The sequence below is a fragment of the Borostomias antarcticus genome, assembly GCF_949987555.1.
Source record: "Borostomias antarcticus genome assembly, chromosome: 10".
Lineage (NCBI taxonomy): Eukaryota > Metazoa > Chordata > Actinopteri > Stomiiformes > Stomiidae > Borostomias > Borostomias antarcticus.
Window position 1 is genome coordinate 18,069,052 of NC_140243.1, and position 14,909 is coordinate 18,083,960.

Here is a 14,909-nt window from a genome sequence, read left to right on the forward strand (position 1 = left end):
CAATCGTTGCTCCAGCACGCTGTGCGCATGCATGCTGGAGCAAGTGAGGAAGCTATTTCGTGTCTAAAGACGTTTCTAAAGATCATATTACAGAGGCATGTGAAAAACCACAACAGGCCTATATGCTCTATGTAAGCACAACTAGCGATTCATCAAGACAGATTGATGAAAACAACCGTTTCGCGGCAGAAAATAGATTTTTAGAAACTGCATTCTAAGTGCCCCGACCACCGCCATTACATGGATATACTGGCTTGCGCTGGATTTAAAATTTCTTCTACATGCCTCCGAACTACACCAAAGTGATCTCGGTGAGTCAAACGTCTTATAATATGTCGTAAATAAGGTCCAGGTTGTCAAAAACGAGCATTGTCCTTTAAAGCTGGCTCTACCGCTACCTCCGGACTCATGCTGTTTAATTGGAGCCATCGAGTTTGGTTGGGTTTGCTATTGGCTCTTTCATTCCATTCAAAACCTGTCCCACCTGTTCTCTGCCTCCGTTTTTTCCGCACTCCCTCGCTCTCCTACTCGCTCTCTGTGATCCATCCCACTCCTTGCCAGTGACATGTCACAACGAAACGGAGGAAAGTTGCTCAATGTTAATGTTTGACAAACGGAAGGGCCTGTGCGCTCATATCTGTGTGGGTCTTTAGCAATCCTACCTCCGTTCCCATTGTGCTTGAGCATGAGCTTTCAGTCTGCACTCTAACCAGGAATTACCAAGTGGAAGACAGAGGAAAGCTTAATGGGTAAGTTTAAAAATGTGCCCTAAACAACCGCTTGAGGTGCTTGGGGAATGTCTATTGCCTTCAGTGGCAGGGAAATATGATCTATGGTCAGTTGATATATTGATGTGACTGTTAGCCTATGTCGCAAGTGGTTCCGTGTAAGACACCCTTCATGTGAAAGCTTGGGCAAGAATACTGTATGTACTGTCTAAAAGCCTTAAATGAGAGAGTGATTATATTATACACACTGTTTATCAGTAAGGGTTAGGATTGCAATGTATGTGGGTGGGACAAGTTAGCACTAGACCATTAGAGATCATGTTTGTTTTTCTTATTTACCCATGGAGTTTTGTTGGTTTATGTCTGCTTGCAGTCTGCTATCAATGTTAAATAGCTGATTCACTGTTTAAAAAGTAGGCCTAGCCTACGTCAACATCTGTCAACATTTGCTCCAAACGTGTGGCTTGGTTCTGACTTCTGAGAGTAGCCATGTGTTACCATTTTAATATTATTATCTAATATTTTCCCTTTTTTGTGATAAGCCCTTAAATATACACACAAGGCTTTAAAAAGGCTTTTGTATGGGTGGCCCAAGATTGTTTGTTCAGCTTCAGCCGTCATACAACGCAACAATTATTTGCCCTGCAATGATTTCTGTTTTTCAAACAGAATAGTCTCATAATAGAATCTCATTGTTCTCCCTTGTCTACCGTGCACTGTCCCCCTTACTGTGCTCCCCACCACCACATACCATACAGCCTGCCGAGACAGGCTCAACCTCATCGCTGGATGTTTGGGCGCATTACAGAACTATCCAAAGATCACTGCAGTCAAACTCTCAGCCGTTCGCGTCTCGTTGCAGAGGTGTTGGTGCTGATAGACTTCGAGGGCACCCTGGGTGACGAGATGACGGTGCAGGCGGGAGATGTGGTGAAGAACGTTAGCAAGGCCAAGGAGGAGGGCTGGCTGGAGGGAGACCTCAGGGGCAAGAGGGGGATCTTCCCTGCTAACTTTGTCAAGGTCTGTCCGTCCCATGAGTGTTCCAAGTGTGTGTGGGTGTGTGTGTCTGTGTGCGTGTGTGTGTGTGTGTGTGTGTGTGTGTGTGTGTGTGCGCCTGCGTGCGGGTGTGTGTGTGTGTGTGTGTGTGTGTGTGTGTGCGCGCGCATGTGTTGTCTTATCCTGTTGTTTCCTTTTCCACACAGGAGGTACCAGTGTATTTGATTGGAGACAGCAAGAGGGAACCAAGAAGCATAAGGACATGTATGTGTTGCTTTCCGTTTTTGTTGTTGTTGTTGTTGTTGTTGTTGTTGTTGCTGCTGCTGCTGTTGTTTTTAAATCACCACTGCAACAGAACTCTGCTCAATAAATCTCCCTCAAGCACCAACGATGCTGGTATATTTGCTAGCCTAACATGAGCACTGACCAGAAACATGGAAGTGTTTGGGTTTGTGGTCAGCACGACGAACTGAAACAAGCCATGAGAGGTCTGCTGTGTGTAGACCACAACTTTGCAAGTTCCAGCATAATTATAACCTTCAAAAGAGGAAACGATAAATATAACACACAGTGCCCACTGTTGTTGAAAAGCTCAGTCCCTTTGAGGGATTAAATGTACGAAACATGAAGGAGTCTTTAAATCTCTGCTTTGGAGTGTCTGCATACATTATAGCAATGAAACATGTTTAATCTATGGATATCTCCCATGTCCTATTACTGTATATCCGCTTTTCCTTTACATCTGCACGTTTCTGTCTAATTATGTGGCTGGTGAAATGTTTTGTTTGCGCAGCGAAGGTGAAACAGTCAAGGAAATGCGAGGTAGCCTTTTCGTTCAGCCCCATGAATGAAGACGAGCTGGAGCTGGTCGTTGGAGAGACCGTCGAGATCCTCAGAGAGGTAAAGAATAGGGCTGGGTATCGATTTGAATTTCAAGAATCGATTCGATTCCGATTCACAAGGTTCAGAATCGATTATCACGATTCGATTCGATTCGATTCAATATCGATTCGGTTAGTGTTACTAAAACCTGTTTTGTTTTTTACATGACTGCCTTAATTACATGACTGCCAAGTTATGCAACACATCAAGGGCTGGGTATCGATACTGATTTCCAAAAATGAATGAAAAAAATAATGAATGAATGAATCATTGAATGAATTAATGAACTATTCATTCCTTCATTTATTCATTCATTAAATAAAAGATTGATTTTGGGATTCATTTGATTCAGACTCGATTCATCGATATTTTTAAACCAGCCCTAGTAAAGAACCTTACTGCTCTCATCACGTCTGCCGCAAGGACTGGACAAACACAAAACAAACTAGTGTCTGTTTAGATATTGTATATTGTTGACTGTCATAGATCATATCTGTCATGCAATGTTGAGTTGTGGAGTTTTTTAGCCTGCTGGTATCGTTTTACGCATGTTGAACAGCGTCAGTGTTCATGACCTAGTTGACGGAATGCTCCTGGCTAGGTAGAACAAAACATGTTCCACCTATACCTGAGGCACCCAAGCAATAGAAATGGACACGGTTCCACAAATAGATATTAATGGTTGGTTAAGTGTGATACCGGTACTGTATGTTCGTTTAAGAATGCTTTGAGCAGCCTGAGACATATTGCGTGCAGGAGGCGTGTAAACCAACCAAACTTGTTCTCAAGAGTGCCACAGAATGTCCGTGCCATCAAGTAATCAGAGCGTTCTCCAGCGTCTCACTATCAAAACCTTCTGTGTTGAATTGCATGTTTTGATGTCTACAATATAGCGGTCTCTGTTGGCACAGCTGCTGGATGTTTATATTGCAGTGTAATTCTTTTGTGGAATGCAACGAAAAGTAGTCCATAAAATGTTGGATTATCATTCTTCCATCTCTCCTACTCTACTTGATTTTTTTCTATCTCGGTCACTCTAGTTCACACACTCATCCTCTTCACTCATCCTCTTCACACACTCATCCTCTCCACACACTCATCCTCTCCTCTCCTCTGACAGATTGAGGATGGCTGGTGGATGGGGCTGAAGAATGGAAAAGTGGGAGCTTTTCCCTCCAATTTTGTCATAGAGATTTTTGTCTCTCCAAAAGGTGGGCGTGACGCAATCTTCGCATGACTTTTACCTACAGGGTCAACCGATTCTATTTCTCCCGGTGCTCTACATGACAGTGTGTCTGCATAATCTAAATCATTTAAGGGCTGTACATACGGCTAAAATGAATTAGGCTACTCTGTATAGAAGTAGCCCCTCTTACTGTTGTTTATGTTTTGTAGATGTCAAGCTGAATGAAGGCAAGACCAGACCCAAACTCTCAGACGCAGTATTCAGCCAGGAGGTACAGTATGCTACCATAATAATCATGTTCATCTTTTCAAAACCTCTACCAATATTTGAAAAGGTAACAGCTGTGACTCAATTGTGGTGTCATTGTGTTTTTGTTCAGACAAAACTTCCTCAGAGGACAAGTGTGAGGAACAAAACAAGAAATGGTACGTCCATAGCGCCAGGAAGTGAGTGTCTGCTCGGTGTTACCATAAGGGTTGTTGTCAGTGTACACTATAAAATGTTCGTTAATTTAACGGTAGCAACGATACCCATATTCACGTCTATTCTACTTTTGGATCAAAATAGCAAAGGACAAATCATTGGCATGTGACAGTCAGTAATCCCTGAAGACTTGGCAGGTGTGGTTCCTGAGAAACTGTGACAATAACCTGGGCTTGACGTCATACAGTAGTTCAGTGTGAAAATGGGTCAAGGGTTTCCTGCTTAATCTCAACGCATCACACACACTCACCCCTACTTATGTACATTTTAGAAACCACATATTCCAGTCACATTGTGTTTCCTTTCTTCTAATGGCTGAGTGAATAACTGCTCTGTGTTTCCCCTTCACAGTAAAGGAATGTTGTCAAGTCATGTTTGACTACCCGGTCTGCACAGACGATGAGCTGGAACTAAAGAAGGGGGACATTGTTACAATCATCTCCAAGGTTGGAGTCTTTGTGACATAACGCCCTTGTAAGCTCCTGTTCTTGTAGATACAGTGTCTGGATGCCAGGAACGGAGATCTTAGTTGTTCTTTCGCTTTAGGCTACGATAAACACTGCAAACACAATGGCATGTTCGTGAGGAAAATACATAGTCGTTAATATTCTCCTCAAGCTGCCGAACCTGTTGTGTCACTCGTGAGACACTGTGAGAAAATAATGTGCCGCAATCCACATAACGCGGCATGTCAAGTAACATGAAATAGGGCGATACAGTGTAAATAGGGTCATACGGTGTATCAGTGGAAAAGACAAATTACTTTACATGTTTATAATGATAATATCTACAATGGAGTTTGACTGACCCTCTGCTGACCTCCCAGTCAGAGGCTGCTGGTCCAGTGCGGTTCTTTGAGGCGCCGCTCGTTATTAACCTTTTAATCTCTTGCTCTACAGGAAACAGAGGACGAGGGCTGGTGGGAGGGAGAGCTGAACGGACGCAGCGGTTTCTTCCCCGACAACTTTGTCATGGTGATACCGACGACGGACGCCCTGCAAGTGAGTGGAGCAGGGAAACCTCCTTTAGGCATCAGCCCTCGCTGTCAACAGAAGCTTGCTACATTCCACTGGGAGTTTCGCTATTACACTGACCTCAGCCGCCATGAGACCAAGAACACATCTTCCAGTAATTAACATTGAGTATTTATTAGACTTAAACGGGTCAGAACGCAAAGCTCTCCCTGTATGAGAAGTGAATGCTTTTGTTCTAGGAACTCGGGTCTCTGACTCAACTCTCCTTAACATCTGCAGTTTTGGAGTCACTCGCTAAAAACTCCCCGCCCGTGGAAAGAGTGTGTGGTTCAGAAGTGTTTTCCTGAGAGCCGGAGTCAGAGTTGCCAACCTGTTGTGTGTATGTGTTCTATATCACCCCTTCTAGTCTGGGAACAGGAGCCAACCGCCGATCCGCTGTGGCGCTGAGAGACGCTCAGGTAAGAACAGCTGTATTATCAGAGAGGCTGGTTCGACAGGAAATCCTGTATCTGGGACAGCCTAAATACTGTTTGGCAGAGAAGTGCGTCTTATGATTAAGAGGTGCTGACTAGTAAGAAATGAAATGAACATCTTTTGCAGGAAAATGACTACTGTTGCACCTGTGGTGGTGTCTGTTTAGTCGGGCATGCTGGTAATGTTTTGGTTGGTTGTTTAAGCAGCTGTAGAATATTGCATCATGTCTGCCAGGTGACCACATGTCTGTAGAGGTACATGGATATGAGATGTTCTGAAGGTCTTGCGGCTCCCTGAGAGAAATAGAATACGAAGACGGTGCTCCTTAGCTTTTAAACTGTAGGTTGTGTCCTTGCAGAAGTTGGGGCAGACAACCTCTGTCAAGCAACCACAGATCTGGCTCTAGTCCCTGTAGGAACGTATTGTCTCAATGACAGTCGTAAAAAGTCATAACTCAGTCAATACAAATCTGACTCATGTTGTTGGATCTGCAAAGATGACTCATAATGGCATTTTATGCGGTTTGGCTCAGAAGCACTTTTTGTTATATTTTTTTCCAATTCTCATTGCAGTACATCCAGGACTATAATAAGTGCGTCCAATCATTTTGAGTTGCCAACTTGAATCAATCAATCACTCAATCAATCAATCAAAGCTTTATTTGTATAGCGCATTTCATACCCAGAGGCAACACAATGCGCTTTACAGAGAACAAGGGAGGTGGGCATACGACCCACCCCTACATATTCCAGAGGGAAGCAAAAAAACAGTATCACCCAGGGGCCAGATAAGTGAGCTGTAAAAATTCTTCCCTGACCCCTCTCAACAAGGCGATCGAGCAAGCTCCTGGAGTATGTTTGTCTTAAATTACATTTTCAGAGTAAGAGAGGCTAAAAACATCATAGGAGAGACATGGCAAATACTGGTGTGTGTTTGCCATGGCCCAGGTTTAAAGCCGGAAGTGGGCTGGTGTATGTCTGTGTGTACGTGTGTGTGTGTGTTAACTAAATGCTACGACATCCACAGCAGACATAGGGGTATCTATCGGACTCAGGGTGGTCTGCTGGTGACAGTGGGGCATCCACTGGACCTGGTTAGAAGATAGGAGGGAGAGAGAGAGGCACTAGGGAGAGGGGAGGCAGAACAGGGTTAGTAGCACACAGAGCCATAAAACCAACACAGATATTAAAATAGGCAACCTGGAGCAAGCTCCTGGAATATATTTGTCTAACGGCTAAGAACATTTATGAATGTTGAAATGATTGGATGGCATTTGTTTTCCCCGCAGTTTGGAGGAGGGGCTTTGGAGGGAGACCTGAAGGGAGGGGTGGGGATTTTGTCAGTTGCATTTTTCAAAATCTTTATCGTTTATACTATTCAAACATTTTCCTAAGTCTAACAGGAAATCACACACACTGCATGTTTAAAGGTTGTGTTTGCACTGCTACCGTGTATTGTGATTGTGCCTGCGCCGTACCAAGTGGCAGCATGTCTTGTAGTATAGAATTTCCCTAAGGGAATTAATAAAGTATTTATCTATCCCCAGATAGCAAGCGGATGTGTAATGATTCTGGGCCATATATGGGCCGGAACTAAGCCACAAGGGCCAGATCTGGCCTGTATATGGCCCAGATCCGCTTGGTATCTGGGTCTCTACTTCTATTGGCTGTCTATGGCTGCCTGAAAGCTCATGAGGTTATATAACTCAACCTAGCCGAGCCAGCGTGAACAGTGACCTTTCACAACCCTTTGTACAGTATGCTATACTATAAAATGGATGCAACCCCTAAACGATGGATAACATGTGGGGAAAACCCCTTCATGCTCAGAGCCCTGACATGGGCACAATCACTATCTTGAGCATAACCACTATCTTGTTACAGTACAATAAGTTAGATTGGCCAACTTAAACATGTCAAGCATAGTTCATCTGAAGTTATTGGAAGCTCTCTTCTTTGTTGCAGCTGCATGAAGATGAAGCCTGAGTTTTAAAACTTGGGTTCCCTTGAAAGAGTTTCAAAATAGTTTTAATTTGTTTGTTTTAGTTTTAATTTGCTCTACAATATGAAAAAATGGAATCGATGCAGTGTATTTTGTCAGAAGTTCCGTCTTTGGCTTTGATGTCTGTCATGAAGACGGCCAGACAGTATATGAGACATTTTGCTCAACACGGTGAGCGCAGATGAGAGGAAATCTTCAGTCTATCAGAGGCACAGAGCAGGATGCGGTTTGCTGACAGGTTTTCTTGTGAGAAGCTACAGATCCTGTTTTTACTTGCTAAGACATTTCTGCTGAGGTAACAGTTGGCAGAAATCTTAAGGAGTGTGTTTTTGGTGTGCTCTTAGCAGGGCCCTGATTTTCAATCCCCCTTTCTCATCCAAAGTGGATGCATGACATAAAAAACATACATCAATCATCCTTTTCCCATTTGAACACAAACTATTTAGCAATACGCACCCTGAGAGTAGGTTTCAGTAAGTCTTCAATTGCTGACAAGCTTTCAATTGCTGACAAGGATATTTACATGCTATTTGTCTATAATTTGTGGGTAATATCCTCACAGGAAGTAGTAGATTCGGGGGTGCTAGCCATGTGACATGCCTCAGAAGTCTTGGAGGAAACCGGCGGGTGGATTACCGCAGAGAACTGTCACACAGCAGTTTTCAAAAGCAGCCAAAGAAGCAGCTCTGTAACAACTGTGGATGGTTAGACAGAGGATTTTTTGTATGTTTTTATTTGTTTTTGTTTGACAAGGTAGGCTTCATTTCCTTCCTTCATTCCTTTTCTCTTGGTCGGTAGAATTGTTCATCACTGGGTGGTTAATTATCGAAAGACACATGTTCTATTTCCTATAAGTCCATTAAAATGAGCTTCACACTTGAGGGTCCTCACAGTGACCTCTGAATGAGCTCTCTCCGTCTCCAAGACAAGGCTGTGAAGGCCTTCTCAGGGAAAGTTCTTTTACGGTATGCCTGGGTCCAGCTGTGACACCACATCATGTGATGTGCAGATCTGTGGCTGTCCATGCCAGTGCTCTTAGGCTAGAATTCCAGAAAACTGAAGAACATTGACTGATGGTTAGTGGGCCACATTAAAAACCCAGTACTTCCTGGTTGTATGAAAGGGCACATATTTGCAGCTTCAGAGTTTTGCTGTGTTTGTGTGCAACATATTTGTCTTGTGTGTAGATCAAAGGCATTATATTGGTCCAATTATGTTTCAGCACTGTTATTGGTTTACTGGTGTATTGGTATATTCATTTTGTTCTCCTTCTTCCCAAGTCAAGGCAGAGGCTTCAGCCATGGAGAAGGGCAGCCCTGCAAAGACACAAGGTAAGACTTGTCATAACAAGATAGAGATGAACACCAGATACAAAGGAGAGGCACTTGAGAATTGTGCCAATGTGCGTATGTTTTAATGTGGTCTTGTGAATCAAGTTAATTAACATTATTATTGTAGAAATAATTAATTCTGTTTAGATGAGAAACCGGAAAGTAAGGACCTGAGAAGCAACCCTCCAATCAAAGTCAAGCTCCCGAGCATATGCAAGCCTGTCCCGCCCCCAGTGAAGGACAAGCCCACCAGGTTCCAACATAAGTGAGTGAAAACTCCTGAATACCTTCTCTCTCAAAATCATACATCAGCGCTCATCATTCAAGTTGTTTTATGGGTTGCACAAATCTAAATGCTGAGAGCAGTAAGACCTCTCTTTGAAGGATGCCTCTCACTAATGAAGACAGACAAACTGGGCAATCAAACTGAAACCACCATAGCTCTGTATTTCCAAACCCACTGCCGAGAAAAGCAAACAGTCTAAAAAAAAAAACTTCTGAAACAGTTTCCTTTATTTCAACTGGCACAAGGAGGACAAGACGAGTTTGCGTGGTGCCGTTGTTGCCATGCCAGTCTTACTGAAGGCTAGGACGCCCAGTCGTGAGCAGCCCTGTGGAAACTCAGAGTGAGTCAGAGTGGGCCTTAGTAGACTAGAGCAGCAGCTCGTTTCCTGTTTCCTGTATAAACACACAGACATTAGACTGGGATAAGGCCCTGTCTTTAAGGAACTTCTGAAGAGACAGAAACGGCTATTCAGACAGCTTTCCAATTGAACTGTCACATTTTTGGAGTCAACGTAAAGGTGCGTTTTACACCGTGGCTAAAATAATCTGTATCAACGTTGAAAGCAGTGAAAATATTTCTCACTGTCAAGGAGTTTTTATGCTAACTGCATATTATGTTAAATCAATATACAGTGGTTTGTTCAAAGATTTAAAGTTTAAGCCTTAAGGGTGTGGATTGTGAAAGGGGAAAATATGAGTGCTTGTTCAAACTTGGTTTCATAGTTTTATGTTTAGATTGCCTGGCTTTTGCACCTGCCTCAAAGGAACAGAAACCACAGTTATGTGATTTCAAATATAGCTGCAAGCAGCGATATGCAGGAAGCAGGAAGCGAGACCATCGCTTCGAAGGCAACAAGTGAAACACACCATAGCCACATTTGAATCCCTACCGCAGTTTTGAAAATCGGGCATTGACACGTTGAGTGATAGACTTGGTGACAGGGGTCACCTGACTGTCCTCAATGAGTGTACAAATGTGGTTTTGATACATCAAAATGTTGCTGAGATATGACCTAACTTCCTGTTTGGCGGCTTTACCGCAGATTTCGATTGTCTGTAACGGCCTAACGCACCCGAAGATCAAAAATCCCTGTAAGACATTATAGACATTGGTCTAGAGATACTGGACTAGAGATGCATACTGAGTTTCGTGCAGATTGGTGAAGGTCCTAGGAGGAGATACATTTTAAGTGTTTTTCACAAAATCCAACACAGCGGAAAATCCAATATGGCAGGAAATGCGATGAACTCTTCTTGATCCAAGGAATCCAATGGCACTTGCATTTTGAAAATCGGGCATAGGCTACGGCTCAGCATGAACGCACCTCCAACTGTGACATGTTGGTGGCGCTAGAGTGTTCAAGGTGTCGACATGACACTTGGTAAAGGGAAATCACAAATCCCTGTAAGACTTTTGTATATATTGGTCTATAGATTGTTGCTGTTGTGTTTTTCACAAAATCAAAAATGGCGGAAAATCCATTATGGCGGAAAATGATGGCATGCGGTGCATTGAATTCGGCTTGAGCCAAGGAATCCAACAGTACCTCGTTTTTGAAAATCGGCTCAGGGGAACTGTCATGAATGAGTGTGCCAAAATGCCCAACTTTTACCATATGGATCTATAGCCTGCCATAGACTGCAATGACAGAAGAAGAGGAAGAAGAAGAAAAATAATTATAATAAGAAAAGGTACAAACACAATGGTGGCCTACGCAGCTCTGCTGCTTGGCCCCCAACCAGTCATCATCCACTGACATGCTGACAAAATAATCATGTGCAAAGACAACCACATAAGACCTTTCACATCTTTTTACATCCTTTTTAGTCCGACTCAACGGATGTAGGTTTTGGGGGATAAGCCTAGTCATTAATTTATTACTGCCCAGTCAGTGGCGACGAATCTGACTCCCGGTCCAATCAGATTCAACCCAGACTACGAAAGGCGGTTGTGATTGGCTAGAGAAATACAGCGCCCCCCTTTCCCTGAATAGTAATGAGGCCAGCCAGTCCTTTCTTCAGCGCTGGCATAGCGTAAACAAAGGGTGGGGACTTGTCTGGCTGTGTGAGACTACGTCCTTTTTAAAAGGGTTTTGCCCCTCTGTTAGGACCAACGGTGACAATCTTCCCCCCTCGCCGAAACGCCCAGAGGAGAGCGACTCAGACCAGTTTGACGCAGTGGACGTGTCCACGGAGAAGCTGAGCCACCTCACGGCTAACAGGGTCAAGCCCCCCCACAGGAGACCCCCGTCTGTCCTAACAGCCACACATGTAGGTACACCGAGGGGACACTGGGGGGCGCTGAGTCCCAACCTGCACCACAGACAGGCTCACAACCTCAAAAACCTTCTGGTTATGACAGGAATGATAGATAAATAGATAGATAGATAGATAGATAGATAGATAGATAGATAGATAGATAGATAGATAGATAGACAGACAGACAGACAGACAGACAGACACACAGACACACAGACACACAGACACACAGACAGGCAGGCGGACAGACAGACTACTGCTGCCTTTGATAAGGTCCCACCAGTGGACATTAATAGGTTACTAGGTTACTACATTCCTCTGGTGGTTCCTTGATGAGTAGCAGTCTGTGACGTGGTCTGTGTACGTCTGCCTGGCTCACCTGCCCGGAGACATGGCTAGTTAATGAGCGACCGAGCCTGAAGGGCGATAGTGATGGGAAGGAAGACTGTAAAAAGGAAGTCTCGTTCGTTCACTAAGGTTATGTTTGTTGTTCATCCCCAGACTCCCAGCGACGAGACAGAAGCAGAGACATCACCAAAAAAGACACAGACAGAGAAATTCGGCCTGCCAAAGGTTTGTGCGATCAATTATTTAATACCGTGCGCGTGAGTTGAGCTCGGCCTGATCCGTTAATCAAGCTGAAGTGTGCACCTGGCCATTGCAGGCAGCCGAAAATCTGTCACCACCGCCCGGCAAAGCCGAGCAACTTCCTGAGACCACGCCGCCGCCGCTTGCCAGGTCCGCACGGCCGAGAGTAGAGGAGGAGGGGAGGGGAGCCCGCGATGAGAAGCCCCCTCCAGACAGTCTGCAGGCAGAGGTCAGGGAGCTGAGGATGGCTCTGGAGCTTCTGCAGACGCAGCACAAGTGAGTACAACCCTGTCCTCAACAACCACTGGAATTCATGCTCCCCAATCCAATCCAACTTTATTTACAGAGCACATTTAAAACAACAACAGTTGACCAAAGTGCTTTCCATTTCAATCAATACAAAAAACACAGTAGACAACACAATAGGACAATAGAAGCAAAGCTCTGTATTACCAGATGAGATATGACGATTATTAAATAAAGTATATATATAAATATATATATATATATATATAGGATTATCATTATTCAGAAAAATTAAAACCATCCACAACCACACATCCAAATCGTCTGACCATTTTCAATTTCCTTGGATGCTTCTTGAAACAAAATTCTACCATTTTTAAGCTGTTGTTCTGTCCTTTCCTATCAGACAAGACGTGGAGGAACTGAAAGTGGAACTTGGAGAAGAGAGAAGAAAGCGGACGACACTGCAGGTCAGTGAGACGCTGCTGTCCAGAACCCAGATCACTGCACTACTAACACTATTTAACTGAACGAACCTGTATGTTCTGTAATGGATTTGTCATCCCTATGCAGGAGGAAGTACATCGCCTTCTTCAGACTAAACATTAATCCAAGCTGCCACCATTAACGACATTCCACACGTTTACACGCCTGCTGGGCTGTTCCTCGGAACGCACACTTAAAATGACACAAACGTGTTCGTGACACGGAGGGCGGACATGAACACAAAGAAGAGGTTACTACCTCTGCATTGCAACTATGAGATCAATCAATCAATCAATCAAAGCTTTATTTGTATAGTGCATTTCATACACAGAGGTAACACAATGCGCTTTACAGAGAACAAGGGAGGTGGGCATGGGTCCTACCCCTACATATTCCAGAGGGAAGCAAATAAACAGTAGGGGGCCAGAAAAGTGTGCTGTAAATATTCTTCCCTGAGATGAGATGTTACGGTCATCAGCTCAGTGCATCAGGGGAATACTGGTTTATTATGGCCAGTGTATTGTCCAATAGGCTTTGCATAAATAAGTGAATTTTATACTGTATTTGATTGACTACACAATGCTGGTCCAGAACACAAGGGAGGACAGTTTAATAAGAATTGAATGTGGGTTCGATTTTCTATCCTGTCTTTCCTCTAGCAGTTTATTTTCTGCTTAATGTGAGAATATATTGTTTTTTTTAGCATTGTATTTAGACAAGTACACAATCGAATATGCTATTATACTGTATATAAAATATATTTTAAAGTTGTTGTTGTGGTTGTTGTTATTTCAATAAACAACTAAACGTGTATCTGTCCAAATCAAAATGGTACTACTGTATTCTTATTGGAAATACAGGCCCAGGAACAACACTCAACAGTACGGTTCTCAAGCATCAGTTGTGATGTTGTATTTATCCATAAGGGGGCACCTTTGTTCTACTGTATAATGGGATAGAGTTGCTATGCTTGCTTTTAAGGATTTTAATTCACATACTTACAAAATTAAAACACAAATCAACAATACTTGTGTTAATTCCTTCAAATTTACCATCAGCATTGTTTTCAACTGGGTATAGAGTGTGTTACACTTTTTGCGTTTTAAAATGTAACTAAATTATAGTCATAATGAATGGAAACAAAATGAAAACCATGAGAAAAATGGTGAATAAACATACGTAATGCTCTATCAGTGAAGCAGGTAACTAACTTCAGCTGGACAAAGGATGTTGCATCATACCTACTGGAAACATGACTCGTTTTGAAGCTGAAAACAAGGTTACTCATCAGGATGGAAATAGACAAAGTGGGAACAACCTTGAGGAGAAAATAGACTTTCGGATCTTTTGATAGGAGGCCGATGTCTGTTGTTACCATTTTAGGGCCTTGCTTCTTCGTTCGAATAGGGCCTATACGGTGCGGTAGATGTATTTCCTGGTCCTTGGCTTGGAGACATGTTTCTGGCAGGGGCTGTGAGCTGGGGTGTACATCTGGACAACATCTGGAAGTCATTACAGAGACTGGGCTTCTGAAACTGCCATGGGAACAAACTATTTTTAAAAAGGGCATTGAATATGCATTACTGAGTGCATATTTCCTAAAGGGATAAACCAGCAGTGTAAGGTGAAAGAAAAAGTAAATACATGTGCCTTGCTGATAATGTGGTATTTTCAAAAAAATTTTCACAACTTAAGGTATATTAAAAAATGATACTTTATCCGCCTGGCCCCTGAGAGGTCAGATAATTAAAATCAGATATTCCAACATGTTAGATGAATCACGATGGCGAGGCCTCCATACAAGCCTTCTATTGAAGACATTTTTCTACATGATTAAACTTTCCGTCAAGGGCTGTCATAAAGAAAATAAGTTTTCCTTAGAAGAGGGCAAACTTGTTTTTGTGAAAGTAACAATTACTGGTAGACGAGGGGGGATTTTTCAGAGGTGAAAAATACAACTGGTGGCAAGGCAGCATGCCAGAATGAGAGG

General features: G+C 43.2%; 1 protein-coding gene across 3 annotated transcripts; it reads left to right on the plus strand.

The window, feature by feature from the left end:
* Positions 1–614: 614 nt before the first annotated feature.
* sh3d21 (SH3 domain containing 21) lies at positions 615–13,658 on the plus strand. Of its 3 annotated transcripts, none has more exons than XM_084444226.1 (17): positions 615–749; positions 1,591–1,748; positions 1,931–1,988; positions 2,518–2,624; positions 3,727–3,817; positions 4,002–4,063; positions 4,172–4,238; positions 4,627–4,721; positions 5,175–5,276; positions 5,656–5,707; positions 9,005–9,055; positions 9,203–9,320; positions 11,449–11,611; positions 12,101–12,172; positions 12,264–12,463; positions 12,840–12,903; positions 13,007–13,658. In XM_084444226.1, exons 1-17 carry the CDS (start codon positions 746–748, stop codon positions 13,040–13,042), a joined length of 1,500 nt encoding a protein of 499 aa, XP_084300352.1. In that variant the 5' UTR covers positions 615–745; the 3' UTR covers positions 13,043–13,658. The 3 variants fall into 3 exon arrangements, with proteins under 3 accessions (XP_084300352.1, XP_084300350.1, XP_084300351.1); XM_084444224.1 differs by having other exon boundaries at positions 711–749; positions 1,537–1,748; XM_084444225.1 differs by having other exon boundaries at positions 711–749; positions 1,537–1,748; positions 4,172–4,217.
* The last annotated feature ends 1,251 nt before the right edge of the window (positions 13,659–14,909 follow it).